We start from the raw sequence: 21,494 nt of genomic DNA, 5'->3' as shown, positions 1-21,494 counted from the left end.
ATGTTCATTAGAATTTTCATGATTTTCTAAACAAGTTCTTATGTGTTTCCAATCAGAAAATCCGGTAGTATATTGAGAAGGGATTTTAGAAAAAAGTTTGCAAGTCAAACAAAAAACAGTACCAATCCTGGTTGAATAATATAACCAAGATCTTTCCAGTGATTGACCATTTTTCATTTTCCTAATGAAATACCTATTTGAAAATGTTCTGTTTTGTTCTTTGTATTTCTTTATTGAAGCTGAATATCTATTTTTCGGATCTTTATTTTAAAAGTCAGTCATTTCATGTGAGAGTATGTCATTAATAAAATCATTATTTAGCAAGCCCACGTCAACATATTTCTCAAACTTAATATTCTCTAAATTTCTTTCCGCCTTGGTATTACCGTCCTCTTGCTGAATATCAATATAGTTTTCAGTGGGATCAGAGGGTTTCTGGTAGTCAAGACAGTTATTAGTAAACTAAACAAGTTTGTCACTTTGACGACGAGAGCAGAAGTGCGGAAAAAAAAAACAAAATTACGTCGGGCGTTAAGCGGCACTGCGGGAAGTCCCCCGCAATAGACGCGAAAAAATACACTGACCAAAAACAAACGACGGGTAATTCCCCGTTCCGTTCTATAGACGCGCACATGCATGGGTTGATTGATCTCAGGGTTGCCAACCTTATAATATATTTTTTTTAATATTAGATATTTTTTTTAATTCAAAATATCACCTATTGTTTTCAGTGGGGACTGGGGCCCTTTGTATCCACGGGGCCCTGGGCTGCAGCCCAAAAAGCCCTTAAGTAGATCCGCCCCTGCCTAAAGGTTTTCTTCAACACAAAGTCTATGGAAAAAATTACGTGCTAAGTTGTCATAAATAGAGGAGGTGGTTTTTCCTGGAGGTTTCCCTGTATAAAGTTTTAAGCAACTGAATGTACTTATAATTCTTTTATAAAACTGGTTTGAAAATGGAAGCAAATGAGTTATTTTGCAGATCTTCATTTTCTTGTTCTTTAAAATTTAACAATTCTGATTAGACGGCGATATAATATGCAGAGTGAATATTTTAAAAATTAAAGGACAAGCTATTTCAAAGAATAAATTTATTTAAAATGTAAAATATAACTGTGACTAGAATATATGTACAATTGAATTTAACAAAAATAAAAATTTCAGGAAAGTAGAATTATCACTAAATCATCGTGTATTTCAAATTAAAAATTTTTTTTTCATTAATATTATATACACATGATAAGTAAACAATATGATTTTTAAGACATAAAAGATGGTCGTAATGGAATTTTAACTGATACATCTGGAATGGAGTCATTACCTTTATTTTGTAGGGATAATAATACCTCTAAATCAGTTGCTCCAGTAAGAGAAAACTCTAAATTGTAATGGAACTGAGATGTTCTACCGATGTGTACTCTCTTTTCCACAGATAATAGGAACAAATCAGAACAATAAATTGAAGGATGATAACTCCAGTACAGTGTGCATTGAGCAGTGATTGTGTTATCTTCATTGCATTTGTACACCAAATCTCTATAGTGGAAATCGATTTTTGGATGAAATGGTAGAATCTGAAAAAATGAATTATTGTTTAATTCAATAGATTTTTTTAAAAACTTCTAATAATAATTGAAATTTCTACTAATATCTAATACTTTATTATTAAAATGTTTTAACAAACCATTGTTAGAAAATTTGTATTTAAACCTGTTAATTTTTTTAGCTATTGCAGATAAAGCACTACTTATTAAAACGTTTTAATAAAGCAGATAAAAATGTGCTAATTTTGTTATAGGAAAGACAACTATAGTTAAAGTTAACAAATCTTCATAAAAATTACATACTAAAAGCAAATAAAAGTAAAATTTAAATTACATTTAAAAATTTATTTGGAAAATTAAAAGATAAATTAATTAAAACAAATTTGAGGCTAAACAGTAAACACACCTATCTTCTATTTTCCTTCATCAATTCAGGGGATAATAATTTTGGATGTATAAACTGAGAATAATTTGAATCAGTTCACAATAAATAACATATTTGAATTTAATATCACATACCCCTAATTCTCTAAATAATTAACTCAGTAAAACACAGGCATAAAAAAGATTATAAAAGAGTAGAGTAAACAAAAATCCTTTTTATTTTTTTTTTTACAAAAAAAACTGTTTGCTTTTTTTTTTGTTCTTTAAAAACCAATTTCAATGTTCTCAATTTTTTTTCAAAAATTCCCAAAAAAACTGGTTTTTCTTCATGCAAAAATTATACATTTATTTACCAGATTCTAATGTTAGGTGTTTTACAACATAGTACAGATACAAACATTTTGTTTAAATTTCTTTAGCACTGTTTAAATTTATTTAATATAATTTAATAATAAATTAACAAGAATAGATATTCAAGTAAGTTTACATACTATTATATTTAGACCAGAAGTTTTCCAATAAGTAAAGCCAAGACAAATAATTTATTATTTGACTTAAAGTGTAATTATTTTTTTTTAAATAGCTCTGTTGAAAGTAGGAATGAATTACAAATGTATAGCTCATATATTGCTCTGGAACAGACAATAAAGATAATTTAAAACATATATTTGAAGACTTCTTAAATGTAGAAAAATAAAAGCTATTGACTAACCTCTAGCTCGCCCAACAGGACTAAGTGTTTTTCATTCATGGGTGCTGAAATTTGGACACTAATGTCTTCAACTGTGTGATTGTTGAATCTACACAACTTCAAAACAAATACCCTAAAAAAATGTAGAATTCACCAAATAAATTTATTTTGATCAAAGTATAATAATAATATTATGTGCTTAAGCATTATAAAAACACATATTAGTTTCTGATTAAATATTAATATTGAATCACCTTTTAACCCAACCTTCTATATTTTCTGGATTAGCAGCGATTTTATATTGACTTTCAGATATTTCATCACAAGATGCAGGCAAGAGACAAGAACTTGAATTGCTGTGGTCACCTTTTTCGTTGCCCAAGTATAGCTTATACTTCCCTTCACGATTACTGATGCTGAAGATAAAACTAACTTCAACATTAGGGGATTGCGTCTTGAAAGTATAGCTAACAACAATGCTGTCATCTATGATAAAAGAACACTCTAAAATCCTAACAACAAAAAAGAATAAATTACAACAAAGGAAAACTTTACAGCTTCACAGTTCAATTAATTAAAATTTTAAACAGCACTTGACCAACACTTGCGGTCTCCTGCATGAAATATTAAATCAAAATCAGTATTCATAAAACAGCAAAGAGAAAGACTGAAATAGACTATGGGACTCTGTTATTAAGTTCATCAGTGGGAAAAAATAATAAACAAACTATGATAATGTAAGAAAGATATCACACAAAAACGTTGGGAGATAAGAGGTCTTAATATAGTTATTCCTAAGTCTCATACACCATTTAAAGCAGTGTTCCCTATCCTTTTTATCATCGCGGACGGGTCACTGTTTGATAATTTTACAATGCACCGTTATGTTAATTACTTTTATTTAATAATTTTAATTAAATTGTATTTAAGCATGTTTTTAAAATAAAATACAAATTACGTGCACGGTATTGGTGTAGCTTTAAATGGTGTCTCTCAGCTCCAGGTTAATCTTTCGTCCATGGAATGTTGTACAAACCCAAGAGAGATACACAATAGTAAATAAAATACAAATAATTTAATGTTCCTTGCACAACCCAGTAACATTTGATACTAAGTTAATACAATAACAGTACTAAGTTAAGAAAATATGAAATATTGGGATCTTTCAATTGAATAATTTTTAATTTCAAAGTAATAATCTGTTTATCATCAAGAACTGTAGGGGTTGGTGGACAAAACAAGTTGGTAGTAGAGCACCCGAATGTCATATATTGATTAAAATTAAAAACTGTGTTCACAAAATACAAATTTTTGTATAGTTTTTTTTGTATTTTTTTTAAGTAACGTTTTTATTTTTTTTAATACATATACTTCAAAGTTGTGAACAAATGTTTAAAAAAACTGCATCAAAAATTTATTAATCCATAAAATTTGATTTAAACAAATGTATCATTAATAAAAAATAGTATACATTATATTGAAAATAGAATTATACATGATAATTTTAATATAACAATCGATTTATCCTCAAAAATCCAAAATGATTGAGAAGTTATAGTGATATGTTATGTGCTAGTTATAGTGATAGTTATATATAAATATATATAGTTATAGTGATAGTTCGGTGAGTGAAGAGAACGGGTGACATATATTGTTCCAAGTGACATATATTGATAATAGAAAACTATATGCACAAAATATCAAATGCTTGTCATTTCTTAAAGAGATCATTCAAAATAATAAAAAAAAAATTTAAAAAGCACAGCAAAAATTTTCAGAAGCCACCTTTTTGAGTGTCTGCCATTATTGTTACAGGCTAAATCTGATATAGCCTCCCATATAAAATTAAAGCAAAATTAATGAGTGGTATATGTATATCAAATTGTACGCTTCTACCATTAAAAATGTGACTCATATACATATGTAACATAAGAAGCTTCAATTAATCTTTTTATGTTGTTCTTTTTCTGTAAATCCTTTCCTTAATTTATTATTCTAATCGAAACACTTTCTCACACTTTTAAATTCACATCCTGTCCTTAAATCTATTTTTGGCTCAAGCATGCACTAATTAAAAGTAAGACATTTTCCCCTTTGCTCCTTGTGGGAATCGCACAACCTATTTAATAAACCAATTACAATTATTAAGATTTTCCTTATTCCCAAAATCGAAGCATTTTACGGATTTACTTTGCAAGATTTTCCCTAACTTATATCGAGGAGCACAACTTTTCGTGACCTCTTTTATAGCTGCTCTCTGTCTAATAATCAGTAAATAAATTTTGTACCTTCCTCCCCTGCCTAAGACCTGTTTTAATCCTTCTACTTGACAACGACGTTATATATATTTCACCAAATATATGACAATCTATAAAATGGGACAATGATGTGTATTCTTACTTATGCTAGTTCAAAAATATTAGTATTAACATCAAACACACTGAAAGTTTGTTACTGAAACAACATCCAATAACAAAATTTTTTTCTTATATTTCACACATAACGATACTAACTTGAAGATTGAAACTATTTCTTTTCTCTCAGCATTCATTATCAAACAAATACATCCACCACCATGGAAAGAATCTTCTTCATATAATGATATGCTGGTGTCCTTAGGGCAATAATCTGAGAAGTAAATGGGCTGCGGCTGTTGAAGACTCACATTAAACCATGGAGTACCACTTAAAACCTAAATAAGTAGTTTCCTTTTAAAAGACAATTATATTACAAGGAATTATTACTATTAAATTGCACATTTAAGATTAATGTTGATAAAATTCAATTTGTAAAAAAAAATTTTTTTTTTAAATATTTAAAATGATAATGCGCTGCAATATGATCTAATTAAATTTTAACTTATCAAACAAGAAGAAATCTTGAGTTATTGAACAATTATTTATGATCATTAATAAAACTTAAAATAACTTTATTTCTTAATTAACGAAAAAAAATTCCATAAAACATTGTATATACGTAAAATATCCTTTAAAAAGAATTGAGCAAAAATTTTTTTTAAAGGGTGCAATGTGTAAATCCTTGATTAAATTTTCTTATTCATCGCATAATCTTTATCTTTACCTTCAAAAAGAGTATAATGTCCTCACAAACCACAACTTTAAATTAAATTTCAATTTTCCTCTCAAGGATGAAAAATAAATAAATAAATAGAAGTAAAAGAGAAAGTTGGAATGAAAAAGTTATGATGTGTCAGAAAACATAGTAATAATGGGTTAGTGAAAATAACAAATCAGAAATCAGAGATCAAAGATAAATCGGAAGTCATCATGGAGAAAGCTTCAGAGGAAGGCATTGGCTCACATTGGGCTGTCTGGACAACTATGATGATGATGATGAAAATAAAAAAATTTTAACAGGGTTTAAAATGTTTTATTAAACAATATTTTTTAAATCATTGACTAAATGAGAAAACTAAGCGGAAAAAAAAAAATTTTTTGTAAAACTTTTGACAAAAAGTTTGACAGAATACTTTGATTCATACACTTTTGACTGAACGACAACAGTAGCTACATTTTAAAATCATCACTTGCCAAAATTTCTAAATGTAACAGACATATGTTAATAAGCAATATAACAGTAAAAATGTCAGCATTCTTACTTTTCCATTTTTAAATAATTTTTTCCCAAATCCTGGGCAAAATGATGAATAATAAGGCAAACTTTTGACTTTTCTTACAGGGCAAAATTTTTGCAGTAAATTCCAAAACCTGAAAACATATTAACTTTTTAATATACATATTTTGGACATGTTATATTTTTATAAACACATTAAAAATGGTGAAAAACAATATTAACAAAACAATGATTAAACATAATGAGTAAAATAAATCTACTAATTCGTAATTTTAATATTATCCCTTCTACTATACAATTACTTTCTCAATAATTCTTATTACTCAATCAATTCTTATGCAATTTCCTTTCATAGAGTTTAAATTAAACTCAATAAATACAATAAGATTATTAGAGTTCCTTATTAATGAAGACTAGAGAAAAACAACATAAATAAATGCTGTTCATATTTACAATTTCTTGAGAAATTTACATATGTATTAACTTTTAATTTTAATACTATCCCTTCTAGTTAGTCTTCTTTAATACTATCCCTATCATTCATTTTTCTTAATAAATTCTTGTAACCAATTCAATTCCAATGCAATTTCTTTTCAAAGAGTTTACATTGAAAATAATAACAAGACTAATAAATTTTCCCTTAATGTAAAAAAAAAAAAAATAGATATTATATATCTTATACTATAAGATAACAGTTCATATTTACAATTTCCACAGAGATTTGTATGAGTTTTTAATTTTAATATGATTACAAATATTTACACAGTATAATTTTAATTTCTTAATACATTTAAATTCCTATTTATTGCATTAACAACATAATAAAAAGCGTTATTAACCTGAATTGATTTTCCTTGAAATCTTTGACTTCCAAACACTCGTAAATCCAGCCAGGTGCAAAGATAGCCATAGATAAACCAAATTTTCTTGCTGCAGAAGCAGCCTAGTTCAAAGGGAGAGAAAAAACTTTGTAATGAAGTTCACTAAAATATAGCGACTTTATCAAACAAAAATAATACATGTGATTGGTTAATCTTGAAAAAAGCTGAAAGTTTTTATGGCATTTCAATGATAAATACTTTTGTTTCAATGAGAAAATAGTCAGTCATATATCTAATTTTGAAATTTCTTATAATAAATATAAGCTGAGTTACATAAATATAAAATTACAAAAATATGATATGCAAAATATGATTCAGAAATAGGAATTTAAATGCAAGTTTCAATTTATAATCAGCTTATTATGAACTGTGATGAGAGATACAAATATTCCATCCCAATAATCAATTGATGGTATGAAGGTGATTGTATATTGGTGCAATACTAATCTGGGTGTAGGATTTCTAATTAAAATGCAATGCATGTTTTGTAAATCATGTTAACACGCAATACAGATTTCACCAGATTGAATCAATAGAAACCATGAGACCTGTACTATAAATTTCATCTAAACAGAACATAAAATGTGACAAATTGGGATAAGCAATTTATAATGGGAGATGAAAAATAAAGAAATAAAAGTGGAGAATCGAAGTGATGGTGAATTTCAGAAAATATGACCATTTAAATTTTAATAATTTCTCTAATTAGCAGAAAAATCACATGAATGAAAAAATATATTAATTAAAATTAATAGTTTAAAGCAGAGAGACAATATAATTTGCAAAATGTAATTTTAAAAAAAAGCTTTATATCTTTCAAATAAGCATCTTATTTGAAGATCAGCCGGAAATACATTTAGCGTCTATAAATGCAGATTTTGAAGAAGAAGAAACGAATTTCTAGGTTTGAGATTTTTTACGAGCAAGCATTTGATTGATATTAGGGAGAGAGAAAATTTATATATACGAATGTCAAAAGTAATTTTTACATCCCCCAAAAACTTCAAAACAAAATTTAAAATTTTTAATTTGAAAATCTGTTTTGACAAAAGCAAGTTTTTCATTAAAGTTCCTTCCCATTCAATACTTTCTCACTAATATTTCCATTGAATATTAGTAAGGATTCACTATAATTTTCTTTATTCTTCTTGTCTCAAAATTCCTCCCCAATCAATACTTCCTCAGTAATATTCCCATTAAATATTAGTGAGGATTCACTGTAATTCCTCCCCAATCAATACTTCCTCACTAATATTCCCATTAAATATTGGTGAGGATTCACTATAATTCCTCCCCAATCAATACTTCCTCACTAATATTCCATTGAATATTAGTAAGGATTCACTATAATTTTCTTTATTCTTCTTGTCTCAAAATTCCTCCCCAATCAATACTTCCTCAGTAATATTCCCATTAAATATTAGTGAGGATTCACTGTAATTCCTCCCCAATCAATACTTCCTCACTAATATTCCCATTAAATATTGGTGAGGATTCACTATAATTCCTCCCCAATCAATACTTCCTCACTAATATTCCATTGAATATTAGTAAGGATTCACTATAATTTTCTTTATTCTTCTTGTCTCAAAATTCCTCCCCAATCAATACTTCCTCAGTAATATTCCCATTAAATATTAGTGAGGATTCACTGTAATTCCTCCCCAATCAATACTTCCTCACTAATATTCCCATTAAATATTGGTGAGGATTCACTATAATTCCTCCCCAATCAATACTTCCTCACTAATATTCCATTGAATATTAGTAAGGATTCACTATAATTTTCTTTATTCTTCTTGTCTCAAAATTCCTCCCCAATCAATACTTCCTCAGTAATATTCCCATTAAATATTAGTGAGGATTCACTGTAATTCCTCCCCAATCAATACTTCCTCACTAATATTACCATTAAATATTGGTGAGGATTCACTATAATTCCTCCCCAATCAATACTTCCTCACTAATATTCCATTGAATATTAGTAAGGATTCACTATAATTTTCTTTATTCTTCTTGTCTCAAAATTCCTCCCCAATCAATACTTCCTCAGTAATATTCCCATTAAATATTAGTGAGGATTCACTGTAATTCCTCCCCAATCAATACTTCCTCACTAATATTCCCATTAAATATTGGTGAGGATTCACTATAATTCCTCCCCAATCAATACTTCCTCACTAATATTCCATTGAATATTAGTAAGGATTCACTATAATTTTCTTTATTCTTCTTGTCTCAAAATTCCTCCCCAATCAATACTTCCTCAGTAATATTCCCATTAAATATTAGTGAGGATTCACTGTAATTCCTCCCCAATCAATACTTCCTCACTAATATTCCCATTAAATATTGGTGAGGATTCACTATAATTCCTCCCCAATCAATACTTCCTCACTAATATTCCATTGAATATTAGTAAGGATTCACTATAATTTTCTTTATTCTTCTTGTCTCAAAATTCCTCCCCAATCAATACTTACTCAGTAATATTCCCATTAAATATTAGTGAGGATTCACTGTAATTCCTCCCCAATCAATACTTCCTCACTAATATTCCAATGAATATTAGTGAGGATTCACTATAATTCCTCCCCAATCAATACTTCCTCACTAATATTCCCATTGAATATTAGTAAGGATTTACTATAATTTTTTTTATTCATCTTGTCTCAAAATTCCTCCCCAATCAATACTTCCTCACTAATATTCCCATTGCCTAATTACTATAATTTTCCTTATTTTTCTTGTCTACAAGAGGACAGGAATCATTTTTCGCCAGCACTGCCCATCTTTACTGTGTAATAACTCTAGGAGAACAGATTTTCCACATTATTCATTGATGATTATTCATTTTTGCAAAAAATGGGCACAAACTTATTCCCTTTGTTCTACATTTATTGAAAAAAAAGTGAAAATTTGACTGCAAAAAATAGTTTTTAAGAAAAAAAGGAAAATTATAATTTCAGAGCTTAATTTAGAGCAGAACTAAAAAAAACTATACTTTAATATTTCTACTATAATAGCTATACTATAATAAACTATACTTTAATATTTCTAGTATTTATCTATCTTGGTTTACTAGCAAGAAGAATGAAGATGAGTTCAATCTTTACCACAAGTAAAAAATAATCAATAATATTGAAAAATTTATTGAGATTTTAAAACAGTAAGTGGTGGATCTTATTCTTATATATCAGTGATAACTTGTAAAAAAAATCTGCACAAATCTGCAATCTGTTTTTTATATGATGGTTTAAACCATCATTTGTCAAAAACTTGATACTCCTGTAATTTCCAGAAAGTTGCTTTTTTTCCAAAAACCTAAAATTAGGAGCAAAATTAAAGATATTAAGTATTCAGAGCTTTTAAGATTTACTAATTTAATTAAAAAATAATTCAATATAAAAATATACTTGTTTAAAATTCATAGTAGTCAATGAGTTGAAAAATTAATTACAGAACAACAGTGATTTAAGCCTAATTGTTCAAGAAAAAATGTGCATGTTTTTAAGATCAGCAAAAATACAGCTACACTAAAGTTGTGGGCTAAAAAATTCATACTAGTTATTGTTTCACTTACAACATCAGTGGAGAATCCACCTCCTCCAGGACAACCTCGACCGAACACATCAGCACCAACAAATACATCAGTCTTCCTCTCACCAGCCATTTCAACTGATTTTTGAAGGGTGTCTTTAGTCCAGTTATAATTCAAAAAGATTCCATCACAACAGTCAAAAAACATCCTGTAAAATTTGTAATTAAAAAATTAATCTTCTAATATATAAATTAATGCAGTATGCTCTCTATTTATAAGGTAAAGAGTATACTAAACTCAATACAGTACCTTTATATTGTGAAAAATATTATTTATACTCGATTATTGCATCCCACCCCGGCAGGAAAAGTGACACAAGTCAAAAAACAGCATTTGAAAAAAAATAAATAAATTAATACTATAAATCTTATTTTGTAAACCTTACTTTATAAACCTTATTAATAGCACAATCTAGAGATGAGACACTTTTTGAGCTTGATGGGGCACTTTATACAGATTTTTTATTGACATAATCTCAAAATTACTGTTTTTAGACTAATGTCACTTTTTCTGCTGGGCTGTGACATATTTATCTAAAGTTAATTTTAATTCTTACTTATCCTTCTTTGCGCTCAGTGGCACATAAGGCCCTTTACTTTTTGTAGTATAGGATCAACCCTCGGACCAGCTCGTTCATTCTGCCTGCTTCTAGTAATTTTCTCCCTGTTAGCATAGGTCTGCTTCTTTCTCACTTGTCTTTTGGCGCTCACGTTAAGGCTATAGATGGTATTCCTGCGGGAAGCATTCTCAAAATGTGAGCTATCCATTTCCATCTTCTTTTTTTTATATATATCAAGGGTGACTGGTTTCTGTTTTGATTTACTGTAGATATCTCAGTTAGTTATGATTTGAGGCCAGAATATTTTTAGAATATATCTTAAGCATCTGTTTCACCAACTGTTTGACTTTTTATTATGTAGTTTTGTAGGTTTCCATGTTTTTTGACCAATATATTAATACATTCTTTACCATTGAATTAAAAATATTAATTTTAGTCAATAGCATTAAAGAAATTGATCAAACCAAACCACTATCAACTTTTTAAAGCAATATTGTGCTTTTAAAATTCTTGATCCTATTTATTCTTCTGTCCTTAGCTTCCAATGAAATATTGCACCAAGGCATGTAAATTTTTTCATTTCTTTAAATTTCGTATGAATTTAAATTTCACCACTTTCAATTCTAATTACAAGCAAAATCTTGCAACAAAACAAGTTTTGGTTTTACGCTTATTTATTTTCTATCCAACATTTCCTGAAAAAATTTCAAAAATAGTTGTTTTGGACTGAAGATCTTCCTATTTGATGGCAAATAAAACAATGTCATCAGCAAATTCTAAGTTATATCTAATTCTTATATCAAAGAAATTTCACTCAAAACCATGTTATGTCAAATATTTTTTGGAGTAGGAATTGAATTTTTCTGCAAAAGTTGCCATTCTGTTGTGTCGATGAAAAAAGTAATATTTTTATGAGAATTTATCTTTCTATCTTTCTTTTCAACGAATAAGGGACGAATTTAGAAGTATGGACTGCTTAAAAAATATTTACTTAAACACTATTTTTTAAATACAAAAAATTAGTAGGACAATTTTAAAAAAGATGCGTCTGGCTGGACTTTTTAAGAAATTCTAGCAGTTTAAGTTTACTATAACTAATTCTTTTGAATTTCAAATAAATATTTTTGATAACATTTGTAAATTAAAGTTAGAATTATGGAATTTGGATTTATCAAATATCATTTCATATTTAAATGTAATGTTTTTTCTCTTCAATCAAAACTCTGATTTTTTTAATATTATTCTGCAGTGTTTTTACATGATATTTTCATGTTTCGTAAGGAGAATTAATTGCAGCAAATTAGTTTAACAATTTTAAAAGTGATGCCTCTAGGTAAAGACACTGAACTTTTTAAGAAATTCTATCAGTTTAAACTTATTGTAACTAATTCTTTTGAATTTAATGTAATTATTTTCTATAACATTTAAATATTAAAATTATCATTACTGAAATTAGACTTATTAACTGTGATTACATATTTAATAATTATTCTTTTTTTATCATGATTTTAATTTTTAGAATATTATTCTCTAGTATTTTTACATGCATTTTTATGTTTTATAAAGAGACTTACAGTTGCTTCTAAAGAATTTTCAGATCTGGCAGATCTAGATTATTAAAATTATGGTAATAATTTCTATAACTTATAAATGAATAGAAAAATAATTGATCTTATTAAGTATTAATAATTTCATACATAACAAAATATGACATTTCAAATTTAAAAAAAAAATGAATTTGATTAGAGCTTTGTTAAACATCATATAACTTAGTAAATTTTCCATCAAAGTAGTCTTTGGGAAATTTGTGTATTCATATGAAATTTTTAATAATTGTTCATAGAAGTCAAATAATATAAAATCATACCTTCTATCGACTTTGAATATGCCATAAAATAAATAAAATTAGAATCTTAATTAAGGCCCAGCCTGGGCTGCCAAGCTATTGACAATGATAATTTTAATTTATGGAAATTAATAGATATAGATACCTATTGTTTTCATTGAGAGCATTTTGCCATTTCAGGTCGCCAGTTTTAAGAACACTATCATACCATATAATTAAAGATCCTTCCTGACTCAAATGCATCTTTTTAGTGAGTGTCTTTAAAAAAAGTTCTAAAAGTGATATTTGGCATGACTGTAAAGATAAATAGGAAATTGAAGGAAGCAACAATATTGCAAGGAGATAATAGAAAACAACATGTAAGAAAATGTAAACAATGAAGGAAAATAAAATTTATTTATTCTTCCTGCTATCTATAACCTAATAAATGACTTTTTTTCAGTTAAAATCTTTTATTATAACAAATTCCCTATTGATAGAATAAAAGGGTTAGCTTTAATTTTTAATAGAAAAGAAGGTTAGCTTTCTGATTAAGAAACTGACTTTGTTATGATAAGTGTCAAAAACTAGTTTAAATCATCAAAAACTGTCAAAAACCTAGGATGGGAGCAGAGAATGAGGGTATAGAAAGGAAAATGTGCTCATTTTTATAGCATAAAACTTAAATCTCACTAAACTAAATAATTAATATTAATTTTGTTAAAAATATGAATTTTATCTAAAAACGTAAAGTGTATTTCACTGTTGCCAATTAATAATTTCTTGCTTCTCGGAATAAGTTTAAAACTAATTAATGTTTGGAATTTCATCAACTTTGAAAAAAATTAATTTAAATGGAAACTCTGGAGTAGAAATTGTCTAAAATTTTATACTAAAAAATTAAATGAGGAATTAAAATGCCAGTAAGTTGATGAATAATTTGTAAAAATAATTTGCAATAATATATTGCTCACTTAATATTTTTCAGCACTTCAGATAAACAAAATAAAATGCATTCACTATGATTAAAATCAAACCAAATATCAAATAATAATGTTTCCAATTTTCATGTATCATAGAATTTTATATAATAAAGACATATTAAAAATTATCATTCATAAATATGATATACAAATATAATCATGAAACTAACAACCTTAAGATTATGTACATTAAATTTTTACAGTACATTTTAACAGTAGAGTATTAAACATATTTTTTATTTTTACTTTTTGGTGGCACTTATTGCATAAACAATTAGAATGTAAGTGAGCATTTCACTTTATTTACTTTGAAACCAAATCAAAATCCCGTTTTAAAACATCCCAGCTGCACTTCAATTGCTCCATAATAAACATTTTTCAAACATTGTGTTAACTCTTCTTTTTACCAGGAATTTTCTCTAAAACTGTAAGAGTCAATTAAAATAATAAAAATTTATTTGGTTATAAAAGTTGGGAATTCCAATCAGTTAAAAAAATTTTTTAACGCTTCTAAAGTTTAAAGCTATGTCTTCAAAATAACAGGTTTTAAAGGTGCAAAACTGCTGCACCATATTGTTTCTAACACCAAGTAACACCACTGTAACTAATTGATAACAATAAGCTTCTTTTTATTATCTCAGATTTTGAAAAAATATTTTGTTTTAATAACTTTTTTTTCAGCCTAGCTTAAAGCCGTCAACCATGTTTTGAATGTAAACTGGATTAATAACACTAAGATTTATTTTTCGATAGAATATTTAATTTTCATAAAAATTGAGATTTAAAAAAAGTTAGTATTTACTTGAAGTTTATTTTCAATGTTAATCAGCCATCCATCAAAATTAAAATAATTCGCAATTTTGACTAGTTGTGCACTAAGTTGTTCCACGGCATCTTCATTTTCTAAAAGTGCTTCACACACTTTTATCCCATCATCCCATTCTGTAATAAATGTACCTGCAGAAAATAAGAAGACATTAAATAACTTTGCTTGTTTTAATTATTTTATATAATAATTGAGTGTTATTACATGTATAAAATATTTTGTTATTATTTCTTTTTTTTCTTTTTTTTTTTTTAACTTAGTGGTTCATATCTATGAAATTGAAAATTTTCATCTGATGTCCAAAAAATTTAATGAAAAAAAATCAAGCACAAAAATTAGAACTGAAAAAAAAAAAAGATACTTCATTAAACATATCATTTCTTATTGCCTTCAATAATCAATGTTATTACGGATGCCAAAAATTTCAATGAATATAGACTCAAGTATAAAAATACATTAAAAAAATTATTTCTTCACAAAAAAAAGAAGCTGATATATAATAAACCCTTTTTTAAACCCATACTTGGATAATAATTGGACTTTTCCTTGAAGCTAAAATATACTAAAAATATATATGTTAATTTTGTTATAATTAACATAGATAATTATTAAAAATAATAAATTTATTATAAACAATGTTTACGAAAATCAGTTTCTGCAAAGTGCTAAATTAATCTCAGAACAGTTTGGCAAATACGAACTTCTTAAAATAACTTGAAAGATTATTATTTAAAATGACATTTTGTTAAAGTGCAGAAATATAAATTTGTTCACAATGTATACAATGTTGTTTACAATGGATTTATTTACAATTTGTTTATGACAGTCCTTACCTAATATCTTGACACCATTTTTATGAGCAGCAGAAATCCAACCACAGGGAGGAATAGTCACTAAATGATGACTGAAGTAAACAAAAATATCAATACCGGTCCAATGCAAAAAATAATAATTTTCTTCTGTATTAGAACCATTTATGTGCCTACAAAGAGAGGAAATATAAAAACGCTTTTGATACCTTTCACTGATAACTATTGTATTTTTTTTTTCAATTTTTCAGCTAATCCAAATGAATTAGAATAAATACAAGATTTGCCTAAAAAGTTTAAGGATTCTCTGGAAGTATAAACAAAACTAAGAAACAAAATAAAATAGTAATTTGTGTTTGAGGGTTGTAAAAAATTGCTAATTATTGATACCATTCTGGGGTAAATTTTTACACACTAGCTGTTGGAGTGCCAGCAGTAAGCTAAATAGATTAGCGAATAAATCTATATATTCAATGAACTATTTGGATATGCTTAATATTTTGATACATGCTTCAATGTAAGTCAATAACATTCTTTTTCATTTCACTATCAAATGTTTCCAAGAATTGATCCAAGTTTAATTTTTTGGGGCCCATTTTTGCAAAAATATATGCATATATATATATTGGAAAAGTTTGAAAAAAATATTGTAATTACTAATGAAAATCATTCAGCTTTATCAATCATTATTTTTTATGTTTAATATCAAAAAAATTTCAAAATAAATATATGCAGTAATTTGATAAAATACTAAAAAAACATTCTTTTTTAAATTTTGCTTCATCATATTGCTTAAAGATTTAGATATTTTTAAACGGAAGATTTAGATTAGATATTAATTTTCTACAGGAAAAAGGAATGTACATCAAAAAATTTTAAAACAAAAGACAAGTATTGGTTTACTGCTAAAAATATGTAAAAAAAAAATGGTACAATCTATTTTTGAAGTGGGGTGCGCAGTGGGTCTACCTTCTCGTGGTGCACCCTGGTAACACTTTGTGGTTAAAAGATCTACAACTTGACATTTATGTCTCCCGCTTCCTTACTTACGCACTGTCCTGCTTTGAGCAAGTCTTCTCTAGCCGAGCAATATTGAGAAGCCTGAGACCTTTTGAAGTAATGGACTCAAGTTACTGCATTATGTTTACCCTCTTTTATAGTATTTCACTTTTCTTATTGTGCTGTAACTACTGTCCAATAAATTTGTCATTGGAAATAAAATTTTAAAAAATTTTGAAGTTGGCATCAATTATGCACAAATGCATATTTACTTGTAAATAAAAATAATTGGCTATAGCAAAGAATGCTTCAAAGTCAGCAAAATTATAGTTTTAAACATTAACAAGTTATTTAATACTTAACCACACAATGATACAATGATTTAAAAATTAAAATTTGAACCACATTTCATTTTAATCAGAAGATAAATAGTAGGCATTGACTTACGTTTACTTGACTTTGGCTACAGATTTTGTTTTTTCAGTTTAAATTACACATAACTTAAACACATTTTTGCAAGAGATTTTTAATAATAAGGTAGATAATCCCTATCAATCTCCAAAATAGTTTAATTTATTATTTTATTTATACATATTTTTATAACATTAAACTCAAGTAAAAATATTAAGAAATAAGAGTTCACCTATCTTCCAAATATCCTCCCTTCATGTCATGACACACTAAAGTTTTTGGGTGATTTTTTATTGGTTCTCTTTCTAAAAGTGGAAAAGTCCTATGATTTTTAACTAATGGTTTCCAATTTTTCAAATTCTCCAAAGAGTATATGGGCAAACATTCATCCTACATAGTAAAAAATAACATACTCAGAATTAGAAAAAATCATTACAAAATACGACAGAACAACAAAAATCATTCTAGAATAAACACAGATCAACATTATAGAATACATATCATTATAGAATAAGTCAGGTCAGAACAACAAAACTCCATATCTATAATGATTTTTTGATGTCAGAACAACAAAACTCATAATAAAATAAGACTGAACAACAAATCTTTTCAAAAGTGTGTTCATTCAGATTTGCCATTTGGAAAATGCTAAGAGTTTCAGAGTTTAGGCAGAGATGCAAAGCATAGAGTTGCTGGATTTTAGCCAAATCAAAAAAAGCAGTCAAGTTTGTTCCTTTTTTTTTTTTTTTTTTTTTGGCGGGGGGGAGGAAAGGTTATACCACTTTTAAAAAAAAGCCACTTTTAAAAACACCAAAATTAAAAGAATTAATTTTATTAAAATTAATTTAATTAAAATAAATTAAATAATAAGAATTAATTTAATTAAAAGAACTAATAAATTTAGTTCTTTTAATTTTAGCTGGTGTTAATATTTTACAAAAACTGTAATAATGTAAAAGGGATTTAAAGCTGTTAATTAAGTATTACAGTAATGTGATTGTATGGTAGAAAGAAATTGGAATAGCAACTTTGTGCATAAAAATAGAGTAAGGAAATGGAATTAACCTTGGAAGTATTAAGAGCAAGAATTTTAAACTAATTGGAACTATAATTAGAAATCCCCTTTTAACATGAGAACACTGTTGAAATATGTTTGAAGCAATTTTGGACAAAAATGACTGGAAAAGAAGCAAATATAGAGCAGCAATTACATTATTAAAATTAATAACATTTTATAGAATAAATATCCATTAGAGAAAGTAAAATTAAAACCATAACATATTTTACTACATTTCTCAGAAGTCATCAATAAAATAAATTTAACTACATACATTTTAATTTTGAGCAATAAATATTGAAAATACTAATACAGGCTTTTTAATAAAAACTAGCTGGCCTTTTCAGAAAAGATTGGCTTTTTTGAAACCCTTTGAAAGCATGGGTGCCAGTAGGGGCAATTGCCTCTACACAGCTTTTAGTGTTAGGACATATATGATGGTAGATTGTTTAAAACAGCTTTTTAGATAAAAAATTTAAAAAAATTTAAAAAAGAGAGAAAAATTTTAATATTTTTCCTAAGATTACAGAAACCATTACAGAAAATTTAATGGGGATAATTTATGCCCTATTACCTCTTCTGACTTGCCTTTACTCTCATTCTCCCTTACACACTTTTTTTTTCCTTAAAAAAAACCAAGTAAATATTTTAAGTTCCAATCTCCATAAGAAAATGCTCAATTTAGATTATTATTATAGTCTGAAGATTATTAAACAGTTTTTCCATATTGCTCTTCTTTTACCTTTAATGTTTTTTCATAGTTTTACAAAGTAAAGAAGCATAGGAAATAATTTCTTTAATTCATAAAATGTTGTTTAATAAGGTCAGTTTTGAGAGTAGTTTGTTTATAATACTTTTGTATTACTCCCAGCTACCTTGGCTAAAGGATACTTTCAAACATAAAGATTAAAAAATGCTATAAGATTTCTATAACAAACCTGAGTGCAGAGATAGATCAGCACATTAATAGACACGACACATTTATATTGGCCTTTCAGGTAAAATTAAACTAATTAAAAAAGAATCCAGTAAAACTAAAATGAATAAAGTATTATAAAATTAAGTAGAGAATAATTATTTTTTTATTAATTTTATTTCTTCATTTTTTTATTCTCTTTATTTTTATTTTAATTCTTTATTTTGTTTATTTTCTTCGTTTTATTTTCTTTCCTTATCTATTTTTGTTATGGGTTTGAGAAGAGTCTTTAAAAGGATCTAATTTCTTTCCGGATTAACACCTGAAATATTGCTCTTTTCTAATTTGGAAAGTTCTTATGTTTTGCTTATCAATAAATGTAATAGCTGTAAATATGTAGATAAATAGATTATTAATGTTTTTGAATATTAATAAATGAATAAAGTAGAGATTCTATCGCCTGAGCAATGTTACCCACCATTCGTATCTTTGACGAAATCATATTTAAAAGAGGAAAAATCCTACATTTTAATTTGAAAAATTCTTTATGAAAAAAAACATTTTTCAGAGAATTCATTAGTGTTTCATTTTCATCACTCTCTGATGATGATTCCACTGAATTAACAAGTATGAACATATTTGAGAAACTCTGAAGAAATATTTTCTTTTTAAACAATGAAGAAAATAATCCAACATTTCAGCTTGATAAATTCTTTTGGAAAAAAAGTCTATCAGAAAATTAACAAGATAGCAACAATCAACAATAGATTGTCATCCTACTTCAATAATTACATTGATAAATTAAGAATGGACATTTTTAAAGAATAATTTGAAAAACTCTGCTACAGAGTTTTCAATTTATTCTCTTCATTTTCCAATCAGTTGAAATTCTTGAGAAAAAAAAAAAATTAATATAAGATTTGAATATTAAGTTTTCTATTTTCATAATGGAAAAAAATCAGATTTTGCTAAACCACAAAATAGAAATTTATGAAATTCGAAGACAGGTAAACTAAATTTAGAAAATTTACACCAATTATTTATGTGAATAATTAGTTTCAGAGTAAACCGAATACTCGACTTCACAGTTGAACAGCGCATTTATTATAAAATATTATCTTACAAGTCCACATTTGAATGATATTATCCCATCTACTACGTTATTATCTACTTTCTGACGTTTAGCTATACTCATTTTTAAACGATAAATACAAAATTTATAATATTTTCACGAATGAGACGAACACTCGATACACAAATAAGGTGGGAGCAAGTTGACAAGGTTAGTACATTTGATATAATTTGTGCTAGAAAATATTTCAACTTATAGCTTACTTTTTAAATTAATTACAAAATAAAAATTTCTTTACGGGTACATTCAGACTAGTTGTGTACTCTACAACTGCGGAAGGAAAAAAGTAAAAACGAGGTCACTCTCATTGCTTTCAAGCATTTCCTCTCTTTTTTAATTTCTAAACGCTAGTGTATTATCTACCCTCCATGATTAGAACAAACACCAAGAAAAAAAAGAAGGATGCATCACATGGAAAGAGGCATGGTAACCCGCTGTTTTCCTAGTCAAGGCCATGGAATCTAGAGCATCGCTTTAGCATCCATGGTCAAGGCTTTCGGTGGAGAACTATGATCAACGGTCAAGACTAACTGAACCTGTTAGCTGAAAAAGCACTCAATTCTCAAAGATTTGACCCGGGTTCAAATTCCATCGACGATTTATTGGTTCGTAAATATATCGCTCACATGGACCATAGTAATAACGAGAAGTATTCCAAGTATTAGACGACTCATGGGATAAAGTCTTTCTTCTCTCGGGTTAACAGTGTTGTTGTTAATTTACGTCGCACTAGAGCTGCACAATGGGCTATTGGCGACGGTCTGGGAAACATCCCGGAGGATGATCTGAAGACATGCCATCACAATTTTGATCCTCTGCGGAGGGGGTGGCACCCCCGCTTCGGTAGCCCGACGACCTGCACGCGAAGTCGAGCACTTTACGGTAGCACAGTTTAACGAGGACCAATACCGCACACCCTTGGTCCCTACGCAGACTGATCCAAGTGGTCACCCAACCGCACACTGACCGTAGCCAGTGATGCTTGACTTCGGTGATCTGCTGGGAACCGTGTCTTAACGATCAGTCCACTGCGGGACCGGGTTAACAGTGAAAAGTTTTTATGGTTTTCTCAAAGTTTAACTCAAATGTAGGTGAGTTGCCGTTAACGAAGCAGAGTTTGTCCAGGAGAGATTTTGATCCAGGGATGCCTTATTTTCAAGATCATATTCAAATTTATAAGAATATCTAGATGGATCTTCTATTCAACGAGGGTTATGATATATAACAAGTTTTATTTACAAGGTAAAAGTACAAGTTGTTCTGACGAAAAGAAAAAAGTAACC

The 21,494-nt window shown here is 27.7% G+C and overlaps 1 protein-coding gene across 2 annotated transcripts; it reads right to left on the bottom strand.

The window, feature by feature from the left end:
* Nucleotides 1-1,075: 1,075 nt before the first annotated feature.
* ENGase (cytosolic endo-beta-N-acetylglucosaminidase) lies at nucleotides 1,076-20,451 on the bottom strand. 2 transcript variants are annotated; one of them, XM_087164212.1, is made up of 12 exons: nucleotides 20,415-20,451; nucleotides 17,339-17,496; nucleotides 15,721-15,869; nucleotides 14,864-15,018; nucleotides 13,245-13,393; nucleotides 10,677-10,842; nucleotides 7,052-7,155; nucleotides 6,238-6,346; nucleotides 5,132-5,310; nucleotides 2,873-3,130; nucleotides 2,640-2,751; nucleotides 1,076-1,573 (listed from the first exon to the last, which is right to left on the bottom strand). In XM_087164212.1, the coding sequence occupies exons 2-12, from the start codon at nucleotides 17,362-17,364 to the stop codon at nucleotides 1,259-1,261; spliced, it is 1,722 nt and encodes a 573-aa protein (XP_087020338.1). In that variant the 5' UTR covers nucleotides 17,365-17,496; nucleotides 20,415-20,451; the 3' UTR covers nucleotides 1,076-1,258. The 2 variants fall into 2 exon arrangements, with proteins under 2 accessions (XP_087020338.1, XP_087020336.1); XM_087164210.1 differs by lacking the exon at nucleotides 20,415-20,451 and adding an exon at nucleotides 20,203-20,361.
* Between the last annotated feature and the right edge of the window lie 1,043 nt (nucleotides 20,452-21,494).

This window comes from Parasteatoda tepidariorum, chromosome 5 (assembly GCF_982258835.1).
Source record: "Parasteatoda tepidariorum strain Cologne lab strain chromosome 5, Ptep-v5.0, whole genome shotgun sequence".
NCBI lineage: Eukaryota > Metazoa > Arthropoda > Arachnida > Araneae > Theridiidae > Parasteatoda > Parasteatoda tepidariorum.
The sequence above is the reverse complement of the archived record's forward strand: the minus strand, read 5'-3'. Positions and strand labels throughout refer to the sequence as shown.